The sequence below is a fragment of the Equus asinus genome, chromosome 14 (assembly GCF_041296235.1).
Source record: "Equus asinus isolate D_3611 breed Donkey chromosome 14, EquAss-T2T_v2, whole genome shotgun sequence".
In the NCBI taxonomy this organism is placed as follows: Eukaryota; Metazoa; Chordata; class Mammalia; order Perissodactyla; family Equidae; genus Equus; species Equus asinus.
In genome coordinates, this window is record NC_091803.1 from 33140371 (window position 1) to 33164461 (window position 24091).

General features: G+C 42.5%; 2 protein-coding genes across 15 annotated transcripts in view; one reads left to right on the forward strand and one right to left on the reverse strand.

Annotated features, from left to right (window-relative positions):
- The first annotated feature begins 1389 nt into the window (after positions 1–1389).
- PDZD9 (PDZ domain containing 9) lies at positions 1390–17566 on the forward strand. Its single transcript, XM_070483990.1, has 5 exons — positions 1390–1396; positions 4476–4746; positions 6314–6510; positions 11360–11549; positions 17039–17566. Exons 1-5 carry the CDS (start codon positions 1390–1392, stop codon positions 17433–17435), a joined length of 1062 nt encoding a protein of 353 aa, XP_070340091.1. The 3' UTR covers positions 17436–17566.
- Positions 17567–18364: 798 nt separating this feature from the next.
- Positions 18365–24091, reverse strand: part of UQCRC2 (ubiquinol-cytochrome c reductase core protein 2) — a 33706-nt gene continuing 27979 nt past the window's right edge. For all 14 annotated transcript variants that reach the window (XM_070484779.1, XM_070484781.1, XM_014857902.3 and 11 more), the window contains 3 exons: positions 22211–22287; positions 19988–20141; positions 18365–18630 (listed from right to left, as the gene is read on the reverse strand). In XM_070484779.1, the coding sequence (XP_070340880.1) occupies positions 18547–18630; positions 19988–20141; positions 22211–22287 (315 nt within the window). In that variant the 3' untranslated portion in view covers positions 18365–18546. The remainder of the gene's footprint in view (positions 18631–19987; positions 20142–22210; positions 22288–24091) is intronic.

A 24091-nucleotide genomic window follows, 5' to 3' on the forward strand; every position in this document is an offset into this window, starting at 1 on the left:
GTTGGAATGGTTTGCCTATTCTAACTCTAACTGAGTGGAATAATGATGACTTGATTCTTGAGTTTAAAAAATGCAAGTATAGGGGCCAGCCCAGTGGCACAGCAGTTAAGCTTGCATGTTCTGCTTTGGCGGCCTGGGGTTTGCTGGTTCAAAGCCCCAGTGCGGACCTATGCACCACTTGTCAAGCCATGCTGTGTCAGGAGTCCCACATATAAAGTAGAGGAAGATGGGCACGGCTGTTAGCTCAGGGCCAGTCTTCCTCAGCAAAAAAAGAGGAGGATTGGCAATAGATGTTAGCTTAGGACTCCTCTTTCTCAAAAAAAAAAAGAAAAAATGCAAGTATAGGGCTGGCCCTGTGGCCAAGTGGTTAAGTTCATGTGCTTTGCTTTGGTGGCCCGGGGTTCACTACTTAGGATGCTGGGCATGGACCTAGATACCGTTCATCAAGCCATGCTGTGGCGGCATCCCACACAGAAGAACTAGAATGACTTACAACTATGGAGCTTTGAGGAGGAGGAAAAAAAAGAGGAAGATTGGCAACAGATGTTCGCTCAGGGCCAGTCTTCCTCACCAAAAAGCAAAAAAAAAATAATAATTTTTAAAAATGCAAGTATAAATTCCTCCTTCTACCCAGGCAGCACTTCTCAGTCCCTCCTGCTTCTGCTCCTCCACAAAAGGTTCTAGATCTAAGATTAAAGCATAAAAACAACTAGTATAGAATTAAATAATTTTTAAACATTTTTTACCAAATGAATGGCCACATATCACTACAAACAACAGTCATCTATCCCATCCCTTCTTACCAACCAGGATCGGGGTGCAATGGGTGGGCAGGGACCAAAGACTGCTTACAGATTTCCCATTAATCCTCTTTTTAGCCCCACATCTCATTCTTGCCTTCCAACAAACCTGGTGTTTCAAAGTCCCAGGCGTCTGTGAGATCTATGGGACAGATCAGTTCCATTTTTCTCTATATTTCAGTCTGGATTTTAGTACAGGCAAACCCTAGGGGTTAGGGAGCAGTGGTGTGATGGAGTAAAAAGAATACAGAACCATATTCTAGTCCCACCCCTACTATCGACTTGAACTTGGGAAAGTCACATTACCTCTCTGGGCCTCCTTCTCCCGTCTGACCTAACAGACTCCCAGAGTCAGGCACTCTGCTCCAGCGATAGGACCTCCTCATCCTCTCACTCAACCTTAAGCAAAGCAGCTGGGACTTTTCTATTCCGAGAGAGGATGAGCCATGAGGCTCCTTAAGGCAGAAAATCCTTGGGGACCTAGAAGAACATAGAAGGCCCCCAGGAGGGAGCTGTGCTGGCAGCCTGAAGTCATAAATAGCCATCCTGTGGCTGTTAAAGGAATGTGAGCACGGTGTGCTTTATCGTGATGGATGGTAGGCCTCGGCCCAGCAGAGGCTGAATCCAGATGGGGCCTCGGGGAAAGCTGTGGAGGGGAGTGTGCAATCACTCCACTCTTTAAGGAGTATCTTTAGCCTGACAGGATAAAGAACACACGGACTCCCTGAGGGTCAAGTTTATTGTGCAGGCCAACAGCGTGGTGGTTGCAGCACACATGTGCCCCTTGGGTTTCTGGGATTAGTTAAAACAAAAAAGCTAAATCCAGAGGTTAATGATTGGTGCCTTGGGCTCAAATCTCATGTAGTCTCATGGACTGGGTTCCCTTGGAGCTGACCCGGAGAGAAGAGATTATTGAATAGTGCGCAGGAGCTTTATTAGGGAGTGCTCTCAGGATCAACTGCTGTGGGGGAAGGGAAGGAAGCAGGGTTGGGCAGAGGGGGCAGTACGGCTGTGGTACAGTCCAGCAGGCTTTGGCAGACCCTGCAGGGAGCTCTGAAGCTGGGATGGCTATTCAGAGTTGTTCTGAGTTGGGGGTAAAGGGGCCAAGCCTTTGTATCCCTGCATGGACCAGCCAGTGGATGCTAGTTACCCCAGGAATGGGGCATAACTTTTGGTAAGGTGGCTCTTCAGCCAAGGACAATTCCTTGGGAGGGCAACAGCCGAGACCTGTCTACCTACAGCCTTCCCAGTAGCTGGGCACTAGGCGCTTCAGTCCTGAGCAGGGACCAGGCAGCACAGTGCAGCATTTGCAACAGTGCATACATTGTGCTCCGCAGATCCACTTGCTTCTTTTCAGTTCCGAGAGCAGCACCCTCAGGACCCTGTGGGCATCTTTTCCTGTGGGAAACTAAGAAGAGGAAGGTTAGTGGGACAGACTGCAGCTTCTGCTGCAGCAGCAGCTCATCTCGAGGCATAACTGACACACTCATCATTTCCATCCTCTCCTATCCATCCTAGATTCCTTTCACCCTCTGCTAGCACCTTTGATGGTCTAGGTGGCTTATGTGGTGAGGTGGCTCAGACTGCCCCGCCCTGAGGGGTTTGAGCCTCTGGTTGCCACGTACTTCTCAGGCTGTGGCTGATATATTTGTCTATTTACTGGCAAAATAGGACAAGGGAGTACTATGAGACACCCAGCTGGATCATGTGGGTGCCAAGCCATTCCATCTTACTACTGGTGAAAAATTGAACAATCAGTGCTTCCCTGTGCCTGAGGCTATGTACAATCCTCCTTTACTGGGAATGGGTCTTCATTATTACCTGGGCAGTGGGTCATCCAGCTACAGAATCCCATCTTGGCTTCTCCTCTTTCAGACCATCCCTGGAACTAGCTGTTGCGGGTTGGGTTCTCTAGGAAACACACTCTGAGTTGCAGGGAGTTTATTGGGGAGCTCTTGGGACCCACACCTGTGGGGGGAGGGAAGGAAATAGGACCTGGCAGAGGAGGAAGTTAGGTTGCAGTGCAGCCACAGGAGGACCTCAGTGGACCCTGTAGGAGCTCTGAAGCTGGGATGGCTCTCCAGAATTGTTTGAGTTGGACAAGGGAGCCAAGTGTTTTTTACCAGTCACCAGATGCTACCTGCTCTGGAAAGGTGTGATCTTGGGGAGAGGGCTGTCTTCAGCTATTGCAGGGGTGGAGTGGAGGGGAGGACTAAGTCCTTCAGCCCTGAAGGGGGACCCAGGCAGCATAGCACAGCATCCACGACAGTTTGTATCTTGCAGTTCCGCCAATCAGTGTGATCTTGGCATCCACTTTAAAGAGAGTTTTCAGCCTGGGATGGAGGGAAAGCGGTGGAGCCCCTGTGTGCCACGAGCCGCTGATGCTGCCCTTACAGAACCTCGAATGCTGACATGCTTTATTCCCACAAACTCTCTGCATTCCCCTTCTGATAGGAAAATGGAGGAAAAGGATGCATTTTATGATAGAATTAATTTGGTATCTGGACAGACGCTTTGCCAGACTGTTTGGAGGAGGAAACAGGTGATCTATCACAGAAGCCACCTGCAGGAGACTCCTTGAGGTTGAGAGTAGCGGGAACAGGACGACTCTGTTCATTTCCTTTTGTATCAGCCTCTGCGACACAGGATTTATCCAACAAGAAATCTGCCCTGGTTTATTGTCTGCGTAGAGTCACAGAAACAGCCAAATAAGCTGGGACCTGCCTGGGTTTACCATGAACATCTTTGCACGGTGCTCTATTACTCTTTGTTGAAGGCAAGAATGTTGAGATGCTTAGCTCTCAGTTTCATCAGAGTGGGGATGACAACAGGACCTACCTCATTACATTGCTTTCTATTTCTTCTAGAATTTATTTATTTATTTATTTATTTAAAGATTTTATTTTTCCTTTTTCTCCCCAAAGCCCCCCGGCACATAGTTGTATATTCTTCGTTGTGGGTCTTTCTAGTTGTGGTATGTGGGACGCTGCCTCAGCGTGGTTTGAGGAGCAGTGCCATGTCTGCGCCCAGGATTTGAACCAATGAAACACTGGGCTGCCTGCAGCAGAGCGCGCGAACTTAACCACTCGGCCACGGGGCCAGCCCCTAGAATTTATTTTTGATAATTTATATTTTCCTAAAATTGTCCAATTCATCTGTTTTTTAAACCCGAATTCCAAGAGGATAGAGCCCTTGTTTGTCTTGTCTACTGTTGTGTCCCCAGCATCAGCACAAACCAGAATGGGATTCCAGTAAATATTTGTATGAGTGAATGTGTGTGTGGGAGGAAGAATTATTTTGGAAAAAAGGAATAATTAATTCCTCTCCTAATCGTGACTCATTTTTTGGCCACCCTTGGCCTTTTCTCATTCAAAACATTCATGAAAAAAGTGCAGTTTCTCAGCAGTGGGAACTGTTGATGCAACAATATTAAAAATACCATTATTGGGAGCACAGCAGGGGATTCTGTGCTCTTCCATGGTCATCTAGCTATGATCTTCCTCTGTAGACCATTTCACATCTTGGACACACCCTCCTCTGTGCTCCCCCCACCCTCCCCATTTCAATAGTTTCCCAAGAATGAATGACGAACCCATTGTGAGCCAGGCACTGTGCTAGTCCCCGCAGGTGTTTCGTTTTTTTTCCACGAAAATTTTCACACACTCCATTTTCCAGGGTCCATTGAGGTGGGTCCTTGTGGTGACCGCACTGCTGCCCAACTTCTGGGCGTCGTCGCAGCGCCCCCTGGGGGTCAGCCCGAGGGGCGGTGCCCGAGGTCTCCTCCCCGCCTGAGGTCCCCGTTTTGCGCCAGTGTGCCAGCTCCTCGCTCCTCGAGGGTTCCAGACAGTTGGGAGTTGGACCGACTCCAGCTTCCGCTCCGGGAGGCCCTGCTGAGCGGCCTGCCTTCCCGGGGCCATGAAGAAGGCCTCCGCCAAAAGCAGAAAAGGTAACTGGGGAGTGGGGAAGAGAGTGATGCCCTGGGGACCAAGCCTTCCTCACTTTTCCTTCTCTGTAAAATGGGAATGTGACACTCTTGGCCTGGGAGATAGCCTCTCTCCCTCATTTGTTTACCGAACTATAATTTACAGACAGTAAGAGCCCCCCTTTTTGGTGCACAGCTCTGAGTTTTGACAAACGTATACCCATGTTTAACCACTACTGCAATCAAGATGTGGAACAGTTCCACCATCCCCAAAATTACCTTGTGCTACCTGTTTTCAGCCAACCCCTTCTCCCACCACAGCTCCTGATACTCCCGATCTGTTGTCTATAGTTTTGCCCTTTCCACAGAGAATGTCATAAATACGGAAGCATATAATGTGGAGTCTTTTGAGTCTGGCTTCCTTCACTTAACTCTGCTGCCTTTTGAGACCGGGCTTCATAGGGGGTTGTATCATAAGCACATGTAATTTGCAGGTTGGGGCTGGAACTCAGACCCTGCCTAACATGCCACTTCTCTGTGTGCCCAGGAACTGGAGGCTCAAGGAGCCTTGTCTCTAAAGACGGTAACTTCTTTACACTAGGTTATTTATTTTCCAGACAGAGAGCATCTGTGGTTTTGGGGAGGGTGAGGTTGGAGATAGGCAAGGACACTTACTTGGAGGAAAGGGCCTGAACCCAGCCAGCTCCCCACAGCTGGGGTGGGGAGCAGGGGAGGGCCCATCCCTCAGCAGTCGGGAGGACTCCTGAGCCCCCAAAACACCACAGTCACATGGATTTGGCAAAGGCTTGGCAAGTAGCAGTTTGTTACTTGTCCTTAAGGAAAAGTGGTGTGTGTGTGTGAAATGCTGAAAAGTGTGCTGAAAACAAATCTCCTCAGAAGCTTCCTCTTGGGAAAATAACTTGTTCTAAATCACTCTTTAGTCTTTGGAACATTTCTTGTGAGATTTAGTTTTGTAGAAAACATATTTCAACTCCTTCCGTTACCTGTTGTCCCAGATTTTCCTCCCAAATGCTGTTTTCCTACTGTCCCTTTTCACTGTCATTGCCATGACTTGCTTGGGTGACTGCAGTAACCCTTTTGTTTCCCACTTCCACTCCCGACCCCACAATCCATACAGCAGCCAGAGGGTTGAAAAAAAAAAAGCAAATCTTATGTGTCCTGCTTAAATCACTTCTAAGCTTTTCCAGCAAGGTCAACTTGGGAAGCAGCCCCTGTCTGCTCTGCCTTTGCTCCTCCTGCCTGCCCCCTACTGGTCTCCTTTATGTTCTTTCCACTTAGAACCTTGATCCAATTTGCTCCCTCCCACCCTCCTTTGCCTAGATATTTTCTATTGGTCCTTTTGACCTCAACTCAAATTTTACTGGGCCTCCTGTTGGTCACCCTCAGAGCATTCTGTACTTTTCCTTCATTGCGTGTGTTACAGTTTGTTATTCAACATATATTTACATAGCTGATATTGTGTCCTCCACTAGGCTGGAAGATCTATGAAAGCAAGAAACACTTTCCTAGCACACTGCCTGCATCAATATATAAATAAATGCTGCTGTCTAGGTGAAGGATGAAAACAAATCTTCCTCTTTTTATCAGAAAAACAAATCAGTCTCAAAATCAAGACATCTGAACACAAGTTGAGCAAAACTAAGGAGACCAAACTCACTGTGAGCAGCCTCGGTTTAGGCCTGATCGTCATCCAGCATGGGCCCTTCCTCCAAATCATCCATCTCATCAAGAAGGGGGCTGCAGCCAGGGATGGAAAACTCCAGCCAGGTGACTGTGTTTTTCACATGCATCCCACCCTCCACCCCCTGCCTCCCTTCTATATGCCTTCAAGGAGACTTGGGTTATTAGGTTTTGGTGTAACCATAATGATGATGATGACATTGTTTGAGAGCTTTCTATGGGCCAGCTGCTGTCACTTATATAATAACCCTCACTGTTGTCCGTATTTATTAATTGAATTCTTACAATAACCCTCTAAGTAGGAATTATTATCATCGCCTTCCTTTTACAGGTGAGGGAACTGAGGCTCAGTGAGATTGAGTTCCTTGTCCAGGTTCACCCCCATGTAGCAAGTGGGATACAGACACAGGTACTGTGTCACTCCAGAGTTTATGGCTCTCTGTGGATAAAGATTTCTTTTTCGTAGGTAGTATTCATCATCATCACCATTTAGAGGCATGATCCCATTTCACCCCACTCTGACGATCCCATTTCACCCCACTCTGACAATCCCTGAGATAGATCCTGCATTACACCACGTTAGAGATAAGGAATCAGACATTTAGTAACTTGCCCATCATCACACCAAGGAGCAGGAATTGGAATTCTGTTAGATTCCAGAGCCCAAGGGCTTTATCAATACTGTCCTGCTTTTCTTGTCTTTGGGTGAATGAAATTTCCATCCAGTTCAAGATGTGTTTTCCCAGTGCCTGCTCCGGGCCTAGTGCTGTGCTCAGGAGTCAGGGAGGCACAATGGGATGGTAAGGGGGTGAGAAGGAAAAACCACTCAGGCCCAGGCTCTGCCACTTTCTAGTTCTGTGACCTTGGACAAAGTCACTTAACCATCCAGGCCACAGTCACTTCATCTCTAAATTGGGATAATACCACCTTTGTCAGAGATTGCTAGGATTTGATGAGTTAATTTTTATGAAAGTGCTTTGAAAACTATAGAAATATTGGCAATCATTTCTCTTAGGCTGTTCTTACTGAAAGATTCTCTAGACTTGTCTGTTTTTTTTTTAATAAAAAATGACTCTGGTACTAGAGCCCCAGTGGATTAAACCACTGGTTTGCAACTCTGGTTACCTATGAGAATCACCTGGGAGCTTTCAAAACTAAAATTCCTGGGCCCCATCTCCCCAGAGGTTCTGGTTCAATTGGTTTGGGGTTGGGGTCAGGGCAGTTTATGGTTTAAAAGCTCCTAAGGTGATTCTAATTGCAGCTAGGGTTCGAAGCAGTGGATTAAAGAAAGTAGATAAATAGTGCTATTACTAACAGTTTACCTCACCTTAACATCCAAAGCATTTTCTCAGCACATCACTACTTGGTACTGGGGAACAAATGCCAGAAAGAAGGTTCTGGACTTTCCAGACCAATAGAGCTCCAGGACAGGCCCCACGGGCTTGTCTGCCTGTCCTCCTCAGCTTCTCTGGGGTCAGGTGACAGATGTTGGTTAATAGCCAACGTGCACACTTGCTAGAGTGGGAGAGGAGTATGCTTTATGCACAGGAAACAGAAGCTCTTGGTGGGGCATCAGTTAGTGGGCTCCTTGAGGTCAGAGGCAGTCTTGAATTCAGCTTTTAAATCTAGGACTTACCTACAGTACTGGCACATTTATGATGTCTGTGCTTAATAAATGACTAATAAATGAATATTTGCCCCAGGCACTGTGCAAGATGTTTCCACATCTATTATCTAATTTAATCTCTGCAACACTCCTGGAAGATAGATAATCAAATATAGAGGCTTAGAGAGAAGAAGTAATGTGTTCAATACACAGAGCTAAGTGAGTGGTTAGAGCTGGGATTTGAACCCATGCCTGCCTAGAAAGCCCATACCTTTGACTAGAAATGAGATTTCAATACAGAGGAAGTCCAGAGCCTCGTATCTCTTCGTGACAAGTCAGCCACCTCTCTTCAGGGTCTAGGTTTCAAAGACTGTAATTCAGTTTTGACAATGATTATGAGATTTTTAGAAGTGACAGTCCGAGAAACCTGCTATTTCTTTGACCCCATTACCTCCCAGCCCCATTATTTCTCATCTGTGTGCTTTAAATTTCTCTCCTTTTTGGTGTTTCATAACGTGATTTCATCTTGATTTTCTAATTTAGTTTAGTGTTAGTTTATTCTGGCTAAACTTTAAATTCCCTTTGGCCAATATGGCTTTAACAGACTCTGATAACCAGAATGTTAAGAAATTAATATAGTTTGAAGGTAAATAAAAGTCACGTACTGGCCACCACCCTTACCAGGCCACATTCATTCAGTAATTGTTTCCTGAATGCCTGCTCTGTGCAGGCATCCTGCTAGGCACTGGGGTACAGGGTGAACCAAACAGATGTGGTCTCTAACCACTTGGAGCTTAAAGTTACAGCTTAGTTGGGAAAGATGGAGAAAAATAAAGGTCTATTTTTCAGTCATGGCTTGGCTGCTTGCAAAGTTGATTTAATATAGGTTATCAAGACAAAGTTTATATAATATGGTTCCTACAGCCCATTAAAACAGAATAAAACGTGTTATGAGGTTAGTATTCATAACTTTCAAATTGGTGTTTCTTTATGAAGGGCAATGTTAATATCTATTGCCAGAGTAGTCACATTCATACACTGACACGTTTGGTTTACAGCCAGAATGGTCAGGGAATTAAGCTGTTTATTTTCTGCCCTCTTCACAAAAGTCACCCTTTAACAACATAATTAAGCAGAATGCCAAGCCATAGCTTTCAGCCATAAACACTCCTTTTAACATTAGGCAAGTAAGTTCATTCAGTGAGGTTTTTTTGCCGTTGTAATTAACCTCCGCAGGATGAACAGCTGTTTCAGACCGCACGATCTGCAGGTAGCTGGGAGCAGCCTAGTTTTATTCTGAAGTTTATGGTTGGCTTTACCCCCAGCTACTTAAGACCAAAGTAGGTTTTCTGCACCCTTCTAAGTATTCATTTTCTTTAACACTGGGAACTTTTGTTTCTGATAGGATCTAGCACTGTGGAAATTTGTCCTTGGTTTTGCTTGGCGGCTTCCTTTGGGATCAGCAGTTCCCGATTACAGCACAGTGGGGTGTAGGATTAGAGAAGGTATTTCCCCTAGATTCTTTCCTCCTCTGAGTGAGGCTTCAGCTGTCTTGGAATGAGGGTGATTGAGGGGTCCCTAGCTTCCCATGCACAGAGAGGTGGACACATCCTTTGGTTCTTCATTGGAGTCACTTCATCCGATATTAGCTAGGAAGTCTCCAGTACTATTCGGCAGGATGTTAGTATGAGAAAGATCTGAAGACTAAGATTTTACCCAATGTGAGTCTGTCCTTGAAAAGCAGTTTCTTTGTATTCCTTCCTCTCTTGCCGAATGCCTATGTAGCAGTCAGGGTTCTTCATTGTAATTAACAGAAAACAGTTCTGTTAAGGCACTGAATTTAGGACATCAAGTCTGACAGAATTGCCAGAAAGGCTTGGAAAATAGAGAACAAAGAGCCCATGAATAACTACCCCTGGAAACCTGGTGCTCCTGTCACCCCTCTGCATCTCCAGTTCCAGGTTCAGCGACCCTGGTGGGAGTACCAATGGCTGGACCTAGTTTACATGTCTATGCCGTAGCTGGGGGTAAGGAGGCGGGTGCAGTGAGTCATTGGTCTTTTTAAGCATCCAATTTAGGGGTTCAGGGGCTTGCTGTCAAGATGTGGTTCTCTTCCCACCTGCTGGGGGCTCAGAAGCTGCATGGCTGACCATCATGCTTCCCTCCCTGTCCAGCACTGCCCTCAAGTAGGGGACCTAGCTATCACATCCCTTTGAACCAACGTACTCTCTGTGGACACATCTTAAGCTTAATTAAAGCATGCTAATTGTCTAGCATTAATTAGCAATAATTGTCTAGCAATTTGTTGAGAATTATTTGCTCAACAAATACCATGCAAGGGCAGAAAATAAAAATGAAAGGCTTGAAGTTTAATATGGTCTACTTACTGTGGAGGGCACTGGAAATTGCCAGGCAAGTATAATAGAAAGTAGGTCCTTCATTCATCACTTAGTGTAAATGGTTTTTTCTTTAACAGTAATAGCCATTCATTTTATTGGAAACAAACACGTTTTTAGAATTCTAAAGGATGGTTTGGATTATAAATGGTTTTTAGCCTCTGTTATGCCAAAGACTTCAGAAATGTGAAATGTTGTAAAAACATGATATAATCATCATACTGCTATTAAGAAACATCTTGGTTGGGGGGCTGACCACATGGTGTAGTGGTTAAATTCGGTGTGCTCTGCTTGAGTGGCCCAGGTTTGCAGGTTTGGATCCCCGGCATGGACCTACACCACTCATCAGCCATGCTGAGGGAGCAACCCACATACAAAAAAATAGAGGAAGACTGGCACAGATATTAGCTCAGGGCTCATCTTCCTTGAGGAAAAAAAGAAGAGGGGGTTGGCCCAGTGGTGTAGTGATTAAGTTTGTGTGCTCTGCTTCAGTGGCCTGGGGTTTGCAGGTTCAGATCCCAGGTGTGGACCTATGCACTGCTCATTAGGCCATGCTGTGGCAGCATCCCACATACAAAATGGAGGAAGATTGGCACAGATGTTAGCTCAGGGCCACTCTTCCTCACAAATGCAAAAATAAAAAAATAATAAAAAAGAGGAAGATTGGCAACGGATGTTAGCTCAAGGCCAATCTTCGTCACAAAAAAAAAAAGCAAAAAGCATGCAACATCTTGCATGCATTCTTCATTATGCAAAGGATACTCATGTCACTGAGATGGTTATTTTTGTTAAATAAGGCTGAAGTCTGGTTTTGGTTCAAAATGAACCAAGAAAATGAACCCATAAAATGAAACACCTCACAATAAAGTCAGAAATGGTATGATCGCTTTAAACCATTACCTTAATTTTACTGATAAATTTTTTCCCTCTTCAGGTGATGTTCTGATTAGTGTTGGCCATGCCAATGTATTAGGATACACTCTTCGAGAATTTTTACAGCTTTTGCAACATACCACCATAGGAACAGTGCTAGAAATCAAGGTTTACCGAGATTTTATTGACATACCCCAAGAATGGGAAGAAATACATGATTTAATCCCTGAGACCAAATTCCCAGTAACATGGTAAGTAGTTCATTTTAGGGTATCTTTGTTATACTACAGATTCCCCAGGGCCTATGAAGCACAGGGTCTTGATTTAACGTGAGAATTATCAAATGGACCATGGTAGGAGGGATTGGTGACACCACCACAATAATTTACTGGGTTTCTAAATCCTTTTGGAAAGGACAATGTGCAGGACCTAATATGAGGCAGAATAACAAAGCCAAGAGCCTTGAACCTGGAGTTAAAGAAAATACAAACCACCTGATGGGAACTCTGCCTCTAAACCTACCTGCAAGGTGCCCCCTTTTCCAAAGTCAGCCCTTAAACATGGGCCACGAATCCCATTTCCTCATTTGTCTTCTGCATATTCAACTTCTCTCTCTCTGGATCCTTCCCAGTAACACTTAAGAAGCCTTTTAAAGCCCCTACCATCTTAGCAAACCCCACTGTAACTCCACTCTCCTCTCCCTGCCCCCTCCAGACACTGTCCTATGCCTTGACTCCAAACTTGTTAAAAGAGTTGTATTGGACATCACTATTTCCTCAGAAGACACCATCTCCCAGGCACTTCTCAACCCACTTTACTGTAGGCCTTGCTTTCGTTATTGGCTGAGAGGTCTCTTCCCATTCCAGGGTCACTCACAACCTTCATGCTGCTGCTTCCAATGGATTCAGTCTTCACTTTGCTTGGCTTCGAGCTGCATTAGAAGCTTTACAACCTCCCACTCTCACTCTTGTTGAAACATTATCTTCCTCAGGCTCCCGTGATACCACACTCCTCAGATTTGCCTATGACCTCTGGGCACTTGCCTCTTAAAATCCAACCTTGGAGTTCCTCAGAGTTTAATCTTTGGCTCTCTTCTCTTCTGGGCAATCTCAGTGATGCCTGTGGTTTCCATTACTATCCACACATTAATAACTTTCAAATTGTATTATCTCCAAACCTGCATATATAAACTCTGACTTGAAATCTTCATTTGGATGTATCATAAACTTCTCAAGCCCGTTATGCCTAAAATCTAAAGCTAGCTCATCACTGAGCTTCCAGAGGCCCTATCTTACTGGAGGAGTACTTGCCTAGTTAACAAATCAGAAATCTAGGGATTGTACTTGATTTCTCCATCTCCCTTGTCTCCCACACCCTCCCACCCAAATAATCACTAAGACTTGTCATTTCCTTCCAACCATCTCTCGTTTGTTCCCTTCTCTCTGGCCACTACCATCACCCCAGTCAAAGCCACCATTTGGTCTCTGTGCATCTACTCTTGTCCTCTATTCATTTTCTACACAGAATGATTCTTTTAGAATGCAAATCTGAACGTGACATGTTCCTGCTTAAACTCTTGTAAGACCTTTTGTCCTCAGGATAAATGCCCAAATCCTCACTCTGGGCTCTGCTATCCTGGTTGGCTGGTATCCGCATACTGCTCTTCCCTTCCCTCTCTAGTCCACTTTGGCTTTCAGCTTTTTGACCTTACGTAGCTCTCTGCCTGGGGCCTTTGCACTTGCTCTTCTGTCTGCAACATGCCTAGGACCCTGTCATTACTCTTCCTTGAAGGCCTTCCTAAAGGAAGTGTTAGCACTGTCAGGTCCACCTGTCATTTGCTCTCATAGCACCCTGTGTATCTCCTTTATAGCATTTATCCCAATTTCAATGACACAATGTCTAATCAGTTGTTTACTCTGTTGCCCTGGGAGAATGTAAACTCTATGAAGGCAGAGACTAAGTCTGTCTTGTTCTGCTAAACCTACCACAGGACTTTCGTGTGGTTGAGGGCTCATTTATTCAGTGAATGAAAATGAAAATCCAGCTCTGAATCTCAAGTAAATCACCTAATCTCTGAGAGCTTGTTTATGTCACACATAGTACCAGGGACTCTTCTGAGGATCAGATATGCAAAGAAGTTCTATAGGACACGAGAACATGAGATCCTTTTCTTTTAGTGACAGATTCAGTGCTCTGGTGCAAGAGTTTGTTGTTGTTAGTGCCACTGAGTTGTTTCAAAATCCTAGTGACCCTGTGTATTGCAAAGTGGAACCCTGCCCGCTGTTCTTTTTGTGCCATCCTCTTACCTTCTGGTGCTATTATTAGACAATGCTCTGCTGCTACTCACAGGGTTTCCATGCCAATTTTTTGGAAGTTGGTGGCCAGGTCTTTCTTCCTAGTCTGTCTTAGTCTGGAAGTTCTGCTGCAACCTGTGTACCATGGGTGACTTTGGTGGTATTTGAAGTACTGGTGGCATAGCTTTCAGCATCACAGCAACATGCAGCCTCCATACTATGACAACCGACAAATGGGCGATGTGGTTCGCTGACTGGGAAACAAACCCAGACCATGGCAGTGAGAGCAGTGAATCTTAACCACTAGACCACCAGGGCTGCTGATGCAAGGGTGGTCTTTATTAGTTCTGATAGGATTCCTGAGCACTAGTTGCTGCTGCTGTGTGCCTTTGCTTATTGGGATGGGCTCAAAGAAATATGGCTAGGAACTTTACCAAGACTAAAAAATGGCCCATGTTGCATAGACATTACTTCAGAGATTCCAACCTGTGGCCCAAGGGACTTTGCTCATCTCCCACAGCATTTTAAAAACCCAGAAGAGTAGTCATCTACAGAGAGCAAGGAGGACACATGGGGTTTTTCCAGGGGACAGTAATGGTGGCTACCAAGCTGTTCATAATTTTTTTCATTAAACTGTTTTTTGCATTTTTCTGTATATTTCAAAATTTAAAAAATGAAAAATATTTGAATTAGTTGCCAAATTTACAAATCTAAGATTTCATGGAAAATCTGCATCTCTGATTTCTCCTGAAAAATCAGAAGATGGACTTGCATTCCCACATGTGACAGTGGGCTAGAGATGGGTAGCAGCTGTCCCCTTCAGATCAGGCACAGACTGGGGAAAATTTTTCCCCCAAATAACCAAACCAATCCTGATTTGATTAAAAGCTGTTAATGATAACAGTGAACACTTATTCTTTGCTCACTATGTGGTGGGCTCTGCTTTACAAGCATCATACCATTTAATCCTCATGCCAATTCTTTTTATTATCCTCGTTTTATAGATATGGAAAACTGAGGCCAAGAAAAATGTGTATGAACTTTCCAGGGATCACAGGGCTAAGTGGCACAGGTCTGTCTCTCGAGTAGCAATGTGGAATAAGAACTTTTTGCAGTGATGGAAATGTTCTGTACCTGTGTTGTTCCATATGGTAGCCACTAGCCAAATGCAACTGAGGAATGTTAAATTTTATTCAAGTTTAATCAATTTAAATTTAGCAGCCATATGTAGCTGGTGGACCCTATACTGGGGAGCACAGCCCTCGAGCCTGAGCCCTTATCATTAGCTTGTAGAACAACTATGTTCTAAGCATTTTAATTACACAGATTTGGAGATTCAGAATATTAAAATCTAAGGATGGCAGACTGACCATTCAAAAGCACAGAAGAAAGAAACACAGAATAGTACAACTTAAGTAGGGGGCTAAAACCCACAAACAATACCAAGCACGTTTTGAGTCTCTTTCTTACTTAAGCAAAGTGCTTATATTTAAGGCTTTTTAGTGACTTATGTGGAAGGGGGCAGGGAAGGGGTAGAAGGAGGAAGAAAAGGCTTCTTTCACAAAGTTAGTATGACCTTTTTGAGGAGCAAATGGCACTGTGTGCACACTGGAGAAAATATTCCATATGATGCTCTGGGCAGGCCTAGTGGTATAAAAACTGTTTCTAGCCAACCCTGACCTCTGCTGGCCTGTGGCCTTAAATGCCAGTTTAACAAGAACCTATCCCTGCCACCTGTCCTTTATGGTTGCCTAATACAGAGTTACAAAGGATACCCTTTGCAATCTGAAAAAAAAAGTACCTTGGACTTTTTTCCCATTCATATGCTGTACAGGAAACCCTGAGCATGTCTGAAGGCAAACTGTTCTAATCCTGAGATCTTCTGAATCTTCTTGCACAGCACTAAATCAAGGATAAAAGAAAATCATACAATTTAAGACTAGTGGCTCTCAGTAAACATGACTCAATACTAATTGTATATTACTAGAAGAGAGCAACTTTAGGAAAAGCTGTTCAAATTTTGGGGAGCAAATAAAATAGGCAGATCTCCAAGGATATTAGTGATAATACTAGCAAGTCTGACAGGTTCGGGGGGTGGGTGGTGGGAAAGAAACCTACTTCCTATTTCCTTTTAGCAGCACAGAATGTATGAGAGGTTCATAATCACAAAGATCTAGTTTTGGATCTGCTGAGCAACAGCACCAGGATGGCGGGAGCAGGTGACAGATAGCATTTGTTCAGGAAAGGAATAGCAGGCACAGGTACTGCAGGTATTAGGAAAGTTCAAGAGGCCTGTAATTGCTAGCAGACAAGCGTCACCCAAGTTCCAACAATCAAGAAAGCCAATAATTGGGGGGCTGGCCTGGTGGCGCAGTGGTTAAGTTCACATATTCCGCTTCAGCGGCCAGGGGTTCACCCGTTCAGACCCCGGGTGCAGACCTACGTACTGCTTGGCAAGCCACGGCTGTGGCAGGCGTCCCACATATAAGGTAGAGGAAGATGGGCACGGATGTTAGCTCAGGGCCAGTCTTCCTCAGCAGAAAGGGGAAAATTGGTGGCAGATGTTAGCTCGGGGATAATCTTCCTCAAAAAAAAAAAAAAGAAAGAAAAAGAAAGCCAATAGTTGGGGCAAGTTACAAAAAAAATCTTTAAAAGCTTTTGAAGAGCAACAGAGAGGTGGAATAGTGAATGATGAGATACACCTGAGTAAAAGGTGTTCTACAAATCCACATTGGTAAACCCAAAGGAGAGGCAAAGAATGATGCTTAGGAGAAAAAAAGACGACAAAGATTTACCAATGACTAGCATGCTGAAAATCTTTGAGGCCCACTATTTCCCAGCTCCCCTGGAAACTGGTAATATTCTCTGTTATTGCTGACCCCATGTGACCCATGAGAACAGAATTCTGTGGAGGAGATGCCCAGTTTGACCTGTCATTCTGGATGGAGTGAAATTAACCTACACTTAAAGCCTGCTAATATTCAGGTCAGTAGTGTGGCTTAAGTTTGTGCAAAGCTTCTTAAAGTAATGTGAGGGCCGGCCTGGTGCTGTAGTGGTTAAGTTCACGCACTCCGCTCCAGTGGCCCAGGGTTCACAGGTTTGGATCCTGGGCGTGTACCTATACACCACTCATCAAACCATGCTGTGGCGGCATCCCACATACAAAATAGAGGAAGACTGGCACAGATGTTAGCTCAGGGCCAATCTTCCTCACCAAAAAAAAAAGTAATGTTAAAGAATTTAAGGCAGAATTTGACTTATGTTTAGGAATGGAAACAAATATAAAAGTACTTTTAGAAAAGAGAAAAATTTCAACAGAGAAAGGTAGTGCTAAAGCTAAACTGTATCCTTTTAGGAGACAAAGCAGGTTATAAGACATCTTGTTAGGAGACAACGAATGTTCAGACATTAAGAATCCATTTCATTCACTAGTCTTTTCATTTCAGCACAACAAAGGAAACTGAGAAGGCAAAAGAGGACTCTTTCAAAAGCAGTGATGACAATGAAGATGTAGTTTTAGATAAAAAATTTAAGTATTATAAAGGTCCCCGGTCCACTGGACATCACACTGCAAAGACACCAATGTCTATCTCCAGAGAATGGCATGGATATAAAAAGAAGAACCGTACTATCAGTGTAGGAAAGGACATTAACTGTGACGTGATGATTCACAGAGATCACAAGAAGGAAGTGAGAGCCCCTTCTCCATACTGGACAATGGTGAAGCAAGACAATGAAAGCTCCTCCTCCTCCTCCTCTGCCTCAGATGCATTTTGGCTGGAAGACTATGCCCAGGTTGAAAAGAGCAAGGGTCCACCTGTGCAAAAGTTGGTTAGGCAGTAGTTTGCAAATCTGTGCTCAGAGGTGCATTTCTCTTGAAAATACTCAATTTTCGTGCATGGCCACGTACAGGTCAGCTATACTTACAGGAGTATGCACAAACTTACCAACTCCCTTTCATGACTGTGTTGTAAAGCTGTTGGAGACCTCCTTCACCCTGATATCCAAAGACTTCCCTGGGGCCTCAAAGGCTTCACAAACTTTGCTATTTTCAAAATAGCAACATCATTCAGATCATTAAGACCCTCCTTTTGAGAAGAATGTCTCATCTTTTAGAAAATGCAGCAGAGGAACCCAATATCAGAATGTGTGAACATAGTAGAGAATTTCACTTTTTAAGGTAAGTACCACATTTTTATTTAGATATTTAGTTTCTCTTGTTTTGCAAACTTCAAGTGCCATGCTTAAAAGAAATAATAGAGATATATTTTTTTGGCTAGTTGTTCACATTAGGATTTTTTTTTCATTTTTCAGCCCTACTTTTACTTTGAATGTTGGGTTGATAGTTAATTACTTGAAAGAGACAGGATAGAAACCCATAGGGAGAGGGAGAAGATGAGAGAGAAACCAAAAGTCTGCCACAGTGAAGCTAAATCAGACATGTAAAACGAAGCAGTGGAAATACAGGATATGACTAATAGGGAAAACAAGTTTTAGAAATAACTAGTGCAAAAAAGGCAAAGGGGGTAAAACTTAGACCATTTAATTGTTCTCACCCAAAAGGACAGATTTTTAAACTCCTTTTATCTTAAAAAGCCACCAGTAATAGTCTGGAAATATTTACTCTGATAGCTACTTGGCCTTGATTTTAATAGTTTCTGATACTCTGTACTCTATTATTATATTCCCGTTCTGCTTTACAGCATCTGAAACAAAGGTCTCAGCATATAATAAATACTTATTCATTAACTGATTGGGAAAAATGCAAAAAAACCATTTAAACAGAATGTTTTATTGACTTTAGGTCAGCTGGGAACAATTACCTGCATTTATGCTTTAAGATATTTCACCTCCTTAAAAAAAAAAGATAAATATTATATTAGAGACTTGACTTTCATGTTTGCTGCTCTGGGTTGGGAAAGTGTTCAGCTCTGTCTTGCAATGTCTTTCAGTATTATAACTCATCAACGAAAGGCGTATGCCCCAAATTTCCACTTGCTGCCATTGACTTCTGGCCAGAAACAAACTTCTTTGCAGCCTTTAAGTAAACAAACAAGAAAAGACAGAAAGTTAACAGAAATAAGAAAATGTATTATCAAGTAGATAAACTTATTTATTCTGTTATTTCAAGAGTTTATGGATAGTACATTCTAAGCCAGCAATTCTATAATAGGCTCTTAGGAAAACTATAGGAGAGGGCTGGTGCATTATTTTAATTTGTCACAATGTAGGAGGAAAAGCTCAGCTGTTCCTTTGGATGTTCCATCATATGTGTGACTGAGCAAGTGTGCTGCTCTAGATATGAGGGTCGCTGTTAAAGAGGGGGATAAGGAAAACTTCACTAACATTACAAAATAGGGCAGGGTTCGGCCTTGGGCAGGGCTGTACTTTCCTGTTTCTGTATTACAATGGCAAATAGTCTGAGTCAATAAAAATACAATGATTGTTAATTTGAAAGTCAAACTTTATATCCTAGTATTCTTATTCCATGACTTCAAGTTCAAAAGCTGATTGTTTAGGTTAAGTGTAATACCATGAGTAGCAGCCCCCCCATTATCTCAGGCCAGCCTTTTTAAATGGAGAGATGGCGGTGGAGGCAGGTGGGCTGGGACTTACATGACAGTATAGAAGATGAGGACAGCCACTGGAAGAGATATAATGATGAACTTAGGGGCCAAGTGAAATCAAATCAGCGTTACTATCTTAAAATAGCCTGTCTGTCTTTTCTATCTCCATTGTCCCTATACAAGGTAGACCTGTTGGTGAGAAGATGGTTGAGACCTCTGTAACGGAAGGGGAGTTGGCATTTTTAATATAGACGGGACTGGAAAAACCCGCTGATTCTGGATTTATTCTGTAGTTCACATACTTGTTAGGCATGGTAGGGAATACAAAGAATTCTAAGACATGGTCCTTGTCCTCAAAACAACTCAATTTTGTAGGAAACAATAATATACGTGAAAAAAAATAATATAGCAAGAGCAGGAGAATGTCTTAGGCTGAGAAGACCAAAGAAAATCTTGAGATGCTGGATCATGAAGGATTGGCAGGATAGAGAGTTTATTTCTTGGGAGTAATGAGGAAAAATACCAAACTCAACTGAGGTTGAATCATATGAAATTGGCAATATTCGACTCTTCTTGACCTCTAAGAATTTAAAATGGTTTAACCTAATAGTAATTGGGTTGCATGAGGAAGATACACATACCCTGAGCTGATAAGGAAGCTATTTGCAGAAGTGATGGTAATGAGCCCTCCTGCCTCCACACCAGCTACAGAGGCACACAACAGCATGAGAATAACATACAGACGAAGAAAGCTTACGCATTCCTTCTGAAATTTGATCATTAAGGTCAAGTCATTTGATGTTAAATCATAAATTTTCATTTGCTTACATTTATGATGTCAGCATCAGCTACTGAGTCAATCTGCTGAAGGACCGTGGATGGCGGCGTGTACGAACCAGCAGCTAGAGCCTGGGACCCAACTTCATCCAGGAAACCCTCAGAAGACTCCACTGACATTAGGTACCCAGCTTTCAGCTTGTTCCTGTCCAATAAAAGGTGTGTAACTAAAAAGCCACTTTTATAGAGCAAGGCAATTTTAAAGTATACCCCCAAATGCTTAAACACGTTTTAGTCAATATGTAAATTAACAGTTCTGAAATTTTACAAGTGCTAAAGGCCTCCATCCTATTTCTTCACTTCACCAACTATTTTATTATTTACATTGTCATTTAGAAAGCTATCAATACAAGATTATAGTAAAAATCCAACAGATTGCCTTTTGATTTTGGACTAGAACTTAGATCTAGTTAAAAGTATTTTAATGTGAGGTTTTGATTAGTGAAGTAACTCTTGCCTCCTGATTACTTTTTTGGTGATAATTTAGGCATTTCTATTAAAGAAAAATACCTATGTGGGCGCTTATGGCACTGTCCAGAATGCACTAAGTCCTCAACTTAGCAGAATGTCATGTGCTGATTCTATACCTATCACCCCCTGCCCCACAGCCCCATTTCTATGCTGGGATTTGTCTCATCGAGTGAGGGTAGGGCAGGATGGAGAAGGCAGGTAGGGAAGGGCAGTATAAGTCTTCTAAGTCCCAGCAGCTTAAATATGGGCACAAAAGCATCAATTTGAAATAAAATAAAATCCAATTCATAATTCTCCCAGAAAGAAGCTGATGTTCAATAAGTCACTTGAGTTATTTAATTCTCAAACTATCCTCCTTCGGCACTCTGCAGCAAGACTTCCATTAAAACATAATTACACTTTAATGCAGCAATTTTGCCACACTGTCAGTTTAATTAAAAAAAGATTTTACCTGCAGTAAACTTTACCAAGAGATTATTAGTTTTCCCTTCAGCAATGACACCTCATTTTCTCTTTCACTATAGCAAGACTAAGAACCTTACAAGAAAAAGTATCAACTCCATCCAAATAGCAGAAAACAAACATATCGACCTTAATAACCGAAATTCCATTTTCTACATGTTGCTGTACCTTATAAAAACTGTGCCACACTTACTAAGAAAATATTTTCTTAAATAAATTAGATTCGAAATAGATTTTTCTTCAGTAGTTCCAGTGTTTCAGTTTATTCTCATCATGTTTTGTTTCAGGTGCAATCATATAGAACTGTATCCTATCAATCCTTGGTCCCATGTATAAAATACTTAATTGTGTTGTAATTACGCAAGAGATGCAAGTTTTAGTGTGTTCAGTATAACAAAGGTAATAATACTAACGGGAACAGAAATGACTAAAAGGTCGTTCCCTCCTGGGTTGTTAATTCACCCTGTCATACTTCCTTTGTGAGCAATACTAAAAGATCATGAAGACTGACTGAGTTTCAGGATTCACATTTTGAGTTGTCCTAAATGGATGGAGTCAAATTTAAATGTTCTAAGCTGCTGTACGAAAATGCGAGTTGATTTCCAACTCTTTCACTTTCACTTAGAGAAACTCCCCGAACTACTGAGTTAGAGGTATTGTTTGACTTCAAAATATAAAAATAAAAATATTATATAAATACACACATACACTTTAACACAGAGTCTTTCATTATAATGTTTATAACTCCTGACCCAGTTGGGAATCTATGCCAAGAAAGTAATATAAAATACTAAAATGTTCTAAGCCCAAAGGTATCCTTTATAGTTCATAATTTCCAACTGCATAAAATGTCCAAAAAGTCTATTTTGATATAACAATTAATATTGTTGATGACAAATGTCTAGTAATCTGAATAAATGGAAACACCATTATAATGTTAAAAGAAAGAGAAATCATTGGTAGGGAATGAAAGATCATTTTTGTCTTTTTTGTATTTGTAATTTTCAAATTTCTACACTAAACATGCTATTAAATAGGATGTAGGTATATATATAATATTAATAATTATGTTTAAAAATGCATAAAAATGGTCAAGAAAATAAGGAAAATGTTAACAATTATATCTCTAGGTGGTAGGATATGGGTGAGTTTCCCTTTCCTTTTAAATACTTTTCTGTACCTTTCAATTCTTTCGAACATATATTACAATATTGTTTGAACTAGAAAAAATACAACTTTCAAATAATTGAAACATGAAACACAGTTAATACAGAAACTTACTTGGCAGCCTGGACATCTGCACTGGAAAGGTTTCCTTGAGCAATCTTTTTTACTTGGTTATAGGCAGCCTTGATAACCTAGGATAGACAAGTAAAAGCTGGTCATCTTTGATGGGTGCCAGAGTCTCCTACAGCAATCAGATACTCCTCTACTGAGGCAAAAACACAAGATGAAAGGTTAGTTACAGAGAATCACACAGTGTCCAATTGGAATTCTTAAGTCACTATGTGTTCCTTATTCTTCCAGTGTTCCGTAAAGCAGTTTGTACAACTTAGAGTATCCAAGTAACCAAGCTTCTTCCAAAAGTAAGGTGGCAGAGGGCAGAGGATGGCAGTAGGGTTTAGGAAGAGCAAACAGAGGGATTTATAATTGTCTATAAAGAATAAGTACCTCTAAAATTTCTCCAGACTCTCAAAGTGTCATGCAATTAATACTGCTGTCTCTTAATATTCATTAAGAAGAAAGTAGTAATCCATACACAACCAATTTGTAAAGCTTGTCCATACTTGGGAGGCCAGAGTCAAGAAAAAATCAAGTTCCAGTGATGTGCATGGGTGCTGGCAAATATTTGTTGAATAAATAAATTAATAAACTTGGCCCAGGATTTTCTCCATTCCAACCTTGGCACCATTCTGGGTCTGCTACTTACTGTTCCTTCTAATCACTTAAATTCTAGGACTTTCATTTCCCCTCCATTTTAGCTACCTGTTTCCATAGCCACACTCCAGACCTGGACATAATCTAGATTTGCCCTACCTCTGAAATCCTCAATTCGAAGACCCCAGCCTAAGTCTTTAATCCTGCCATCCTTATTCTTCCACTTTATCAAGATCTCTAGTTCCTTGATTTGATCACTCTCTCTTACTCTGTCAGGTCCTTTTGGCTTCACTTCTCTATCTAGCCTAGAGCCATGAATCATCTCTTCAATCACTCTTGCGAGTGTTCCCAATCCTCTGCCATCTCCTCATACTTCTGATCTGCCTACTTTGCTGGATTCCAACCTGGGATCAACATTACCACCTGCCTCCTCCATTTCTCCATTAGGCTAGTGAATACTTTTGAAGAAAAATTACAACACAGATCTGACTATACTATGAATTTGTGGTCACATCTCAAGGAGACATCTACACTGCTGCTGATGCCCATTCTGTGTGTATCTAGTCATTAATTTGTCCCAAACCTCATTACTTTCTTGAAACTCTCCTTCCTTCTCTTACTCTCAAAACATGACTTAGCATCCTACCTCACCAAGGATGTGCTTCCTCATCTTCCCAATATCCTCTTCTCCCAACACCCGCCTTTGTGTGCAAGGCTAATGTCCACTTGTACTCTGGATCCCAACTGGCTCTTGCTTTTTCAGACTTGATCCATTTATAATTTATCTCCTATATCTGCTCCAATCTTTCTTTCCTTTCAGTATGAATGTCTTTCAACTTAATTTCTCAGTGTAAATTCTCCTAAACCTACCACCCACCTCCCTGCAAGTCTAAGCTCCACTTGCCTATAGCAACCTTGCATTTCTTTCTTCTTATTCATTCCTTAATACCATAAATTTCAGCTCAACTTCCTACACTCTGGTGAAAACTGGCAATATCACCAGTCACGTCCTAGTTTGCTAAAACTACCAGATCTCTCTGTGGTAACTAAAGGGATGTTAATCCAGAGTAGATCAAAATGGTGCTAATCATTCTCTCTTTCCTGGCCTCCAAATATACCAGTTTGCCTTCTTTTTCTTCCTGCTTTCTTCCTCAGTCACTTGGAGTTATTGTCCAGAACCAGAGCTTCAGTTTTCTCCTCTTACCATCTTCCATACATAACCATTCAACACAATCTCTATATTGAGGACTCCCAAATATATATCTTGGCCTTGACTTTGCCTAA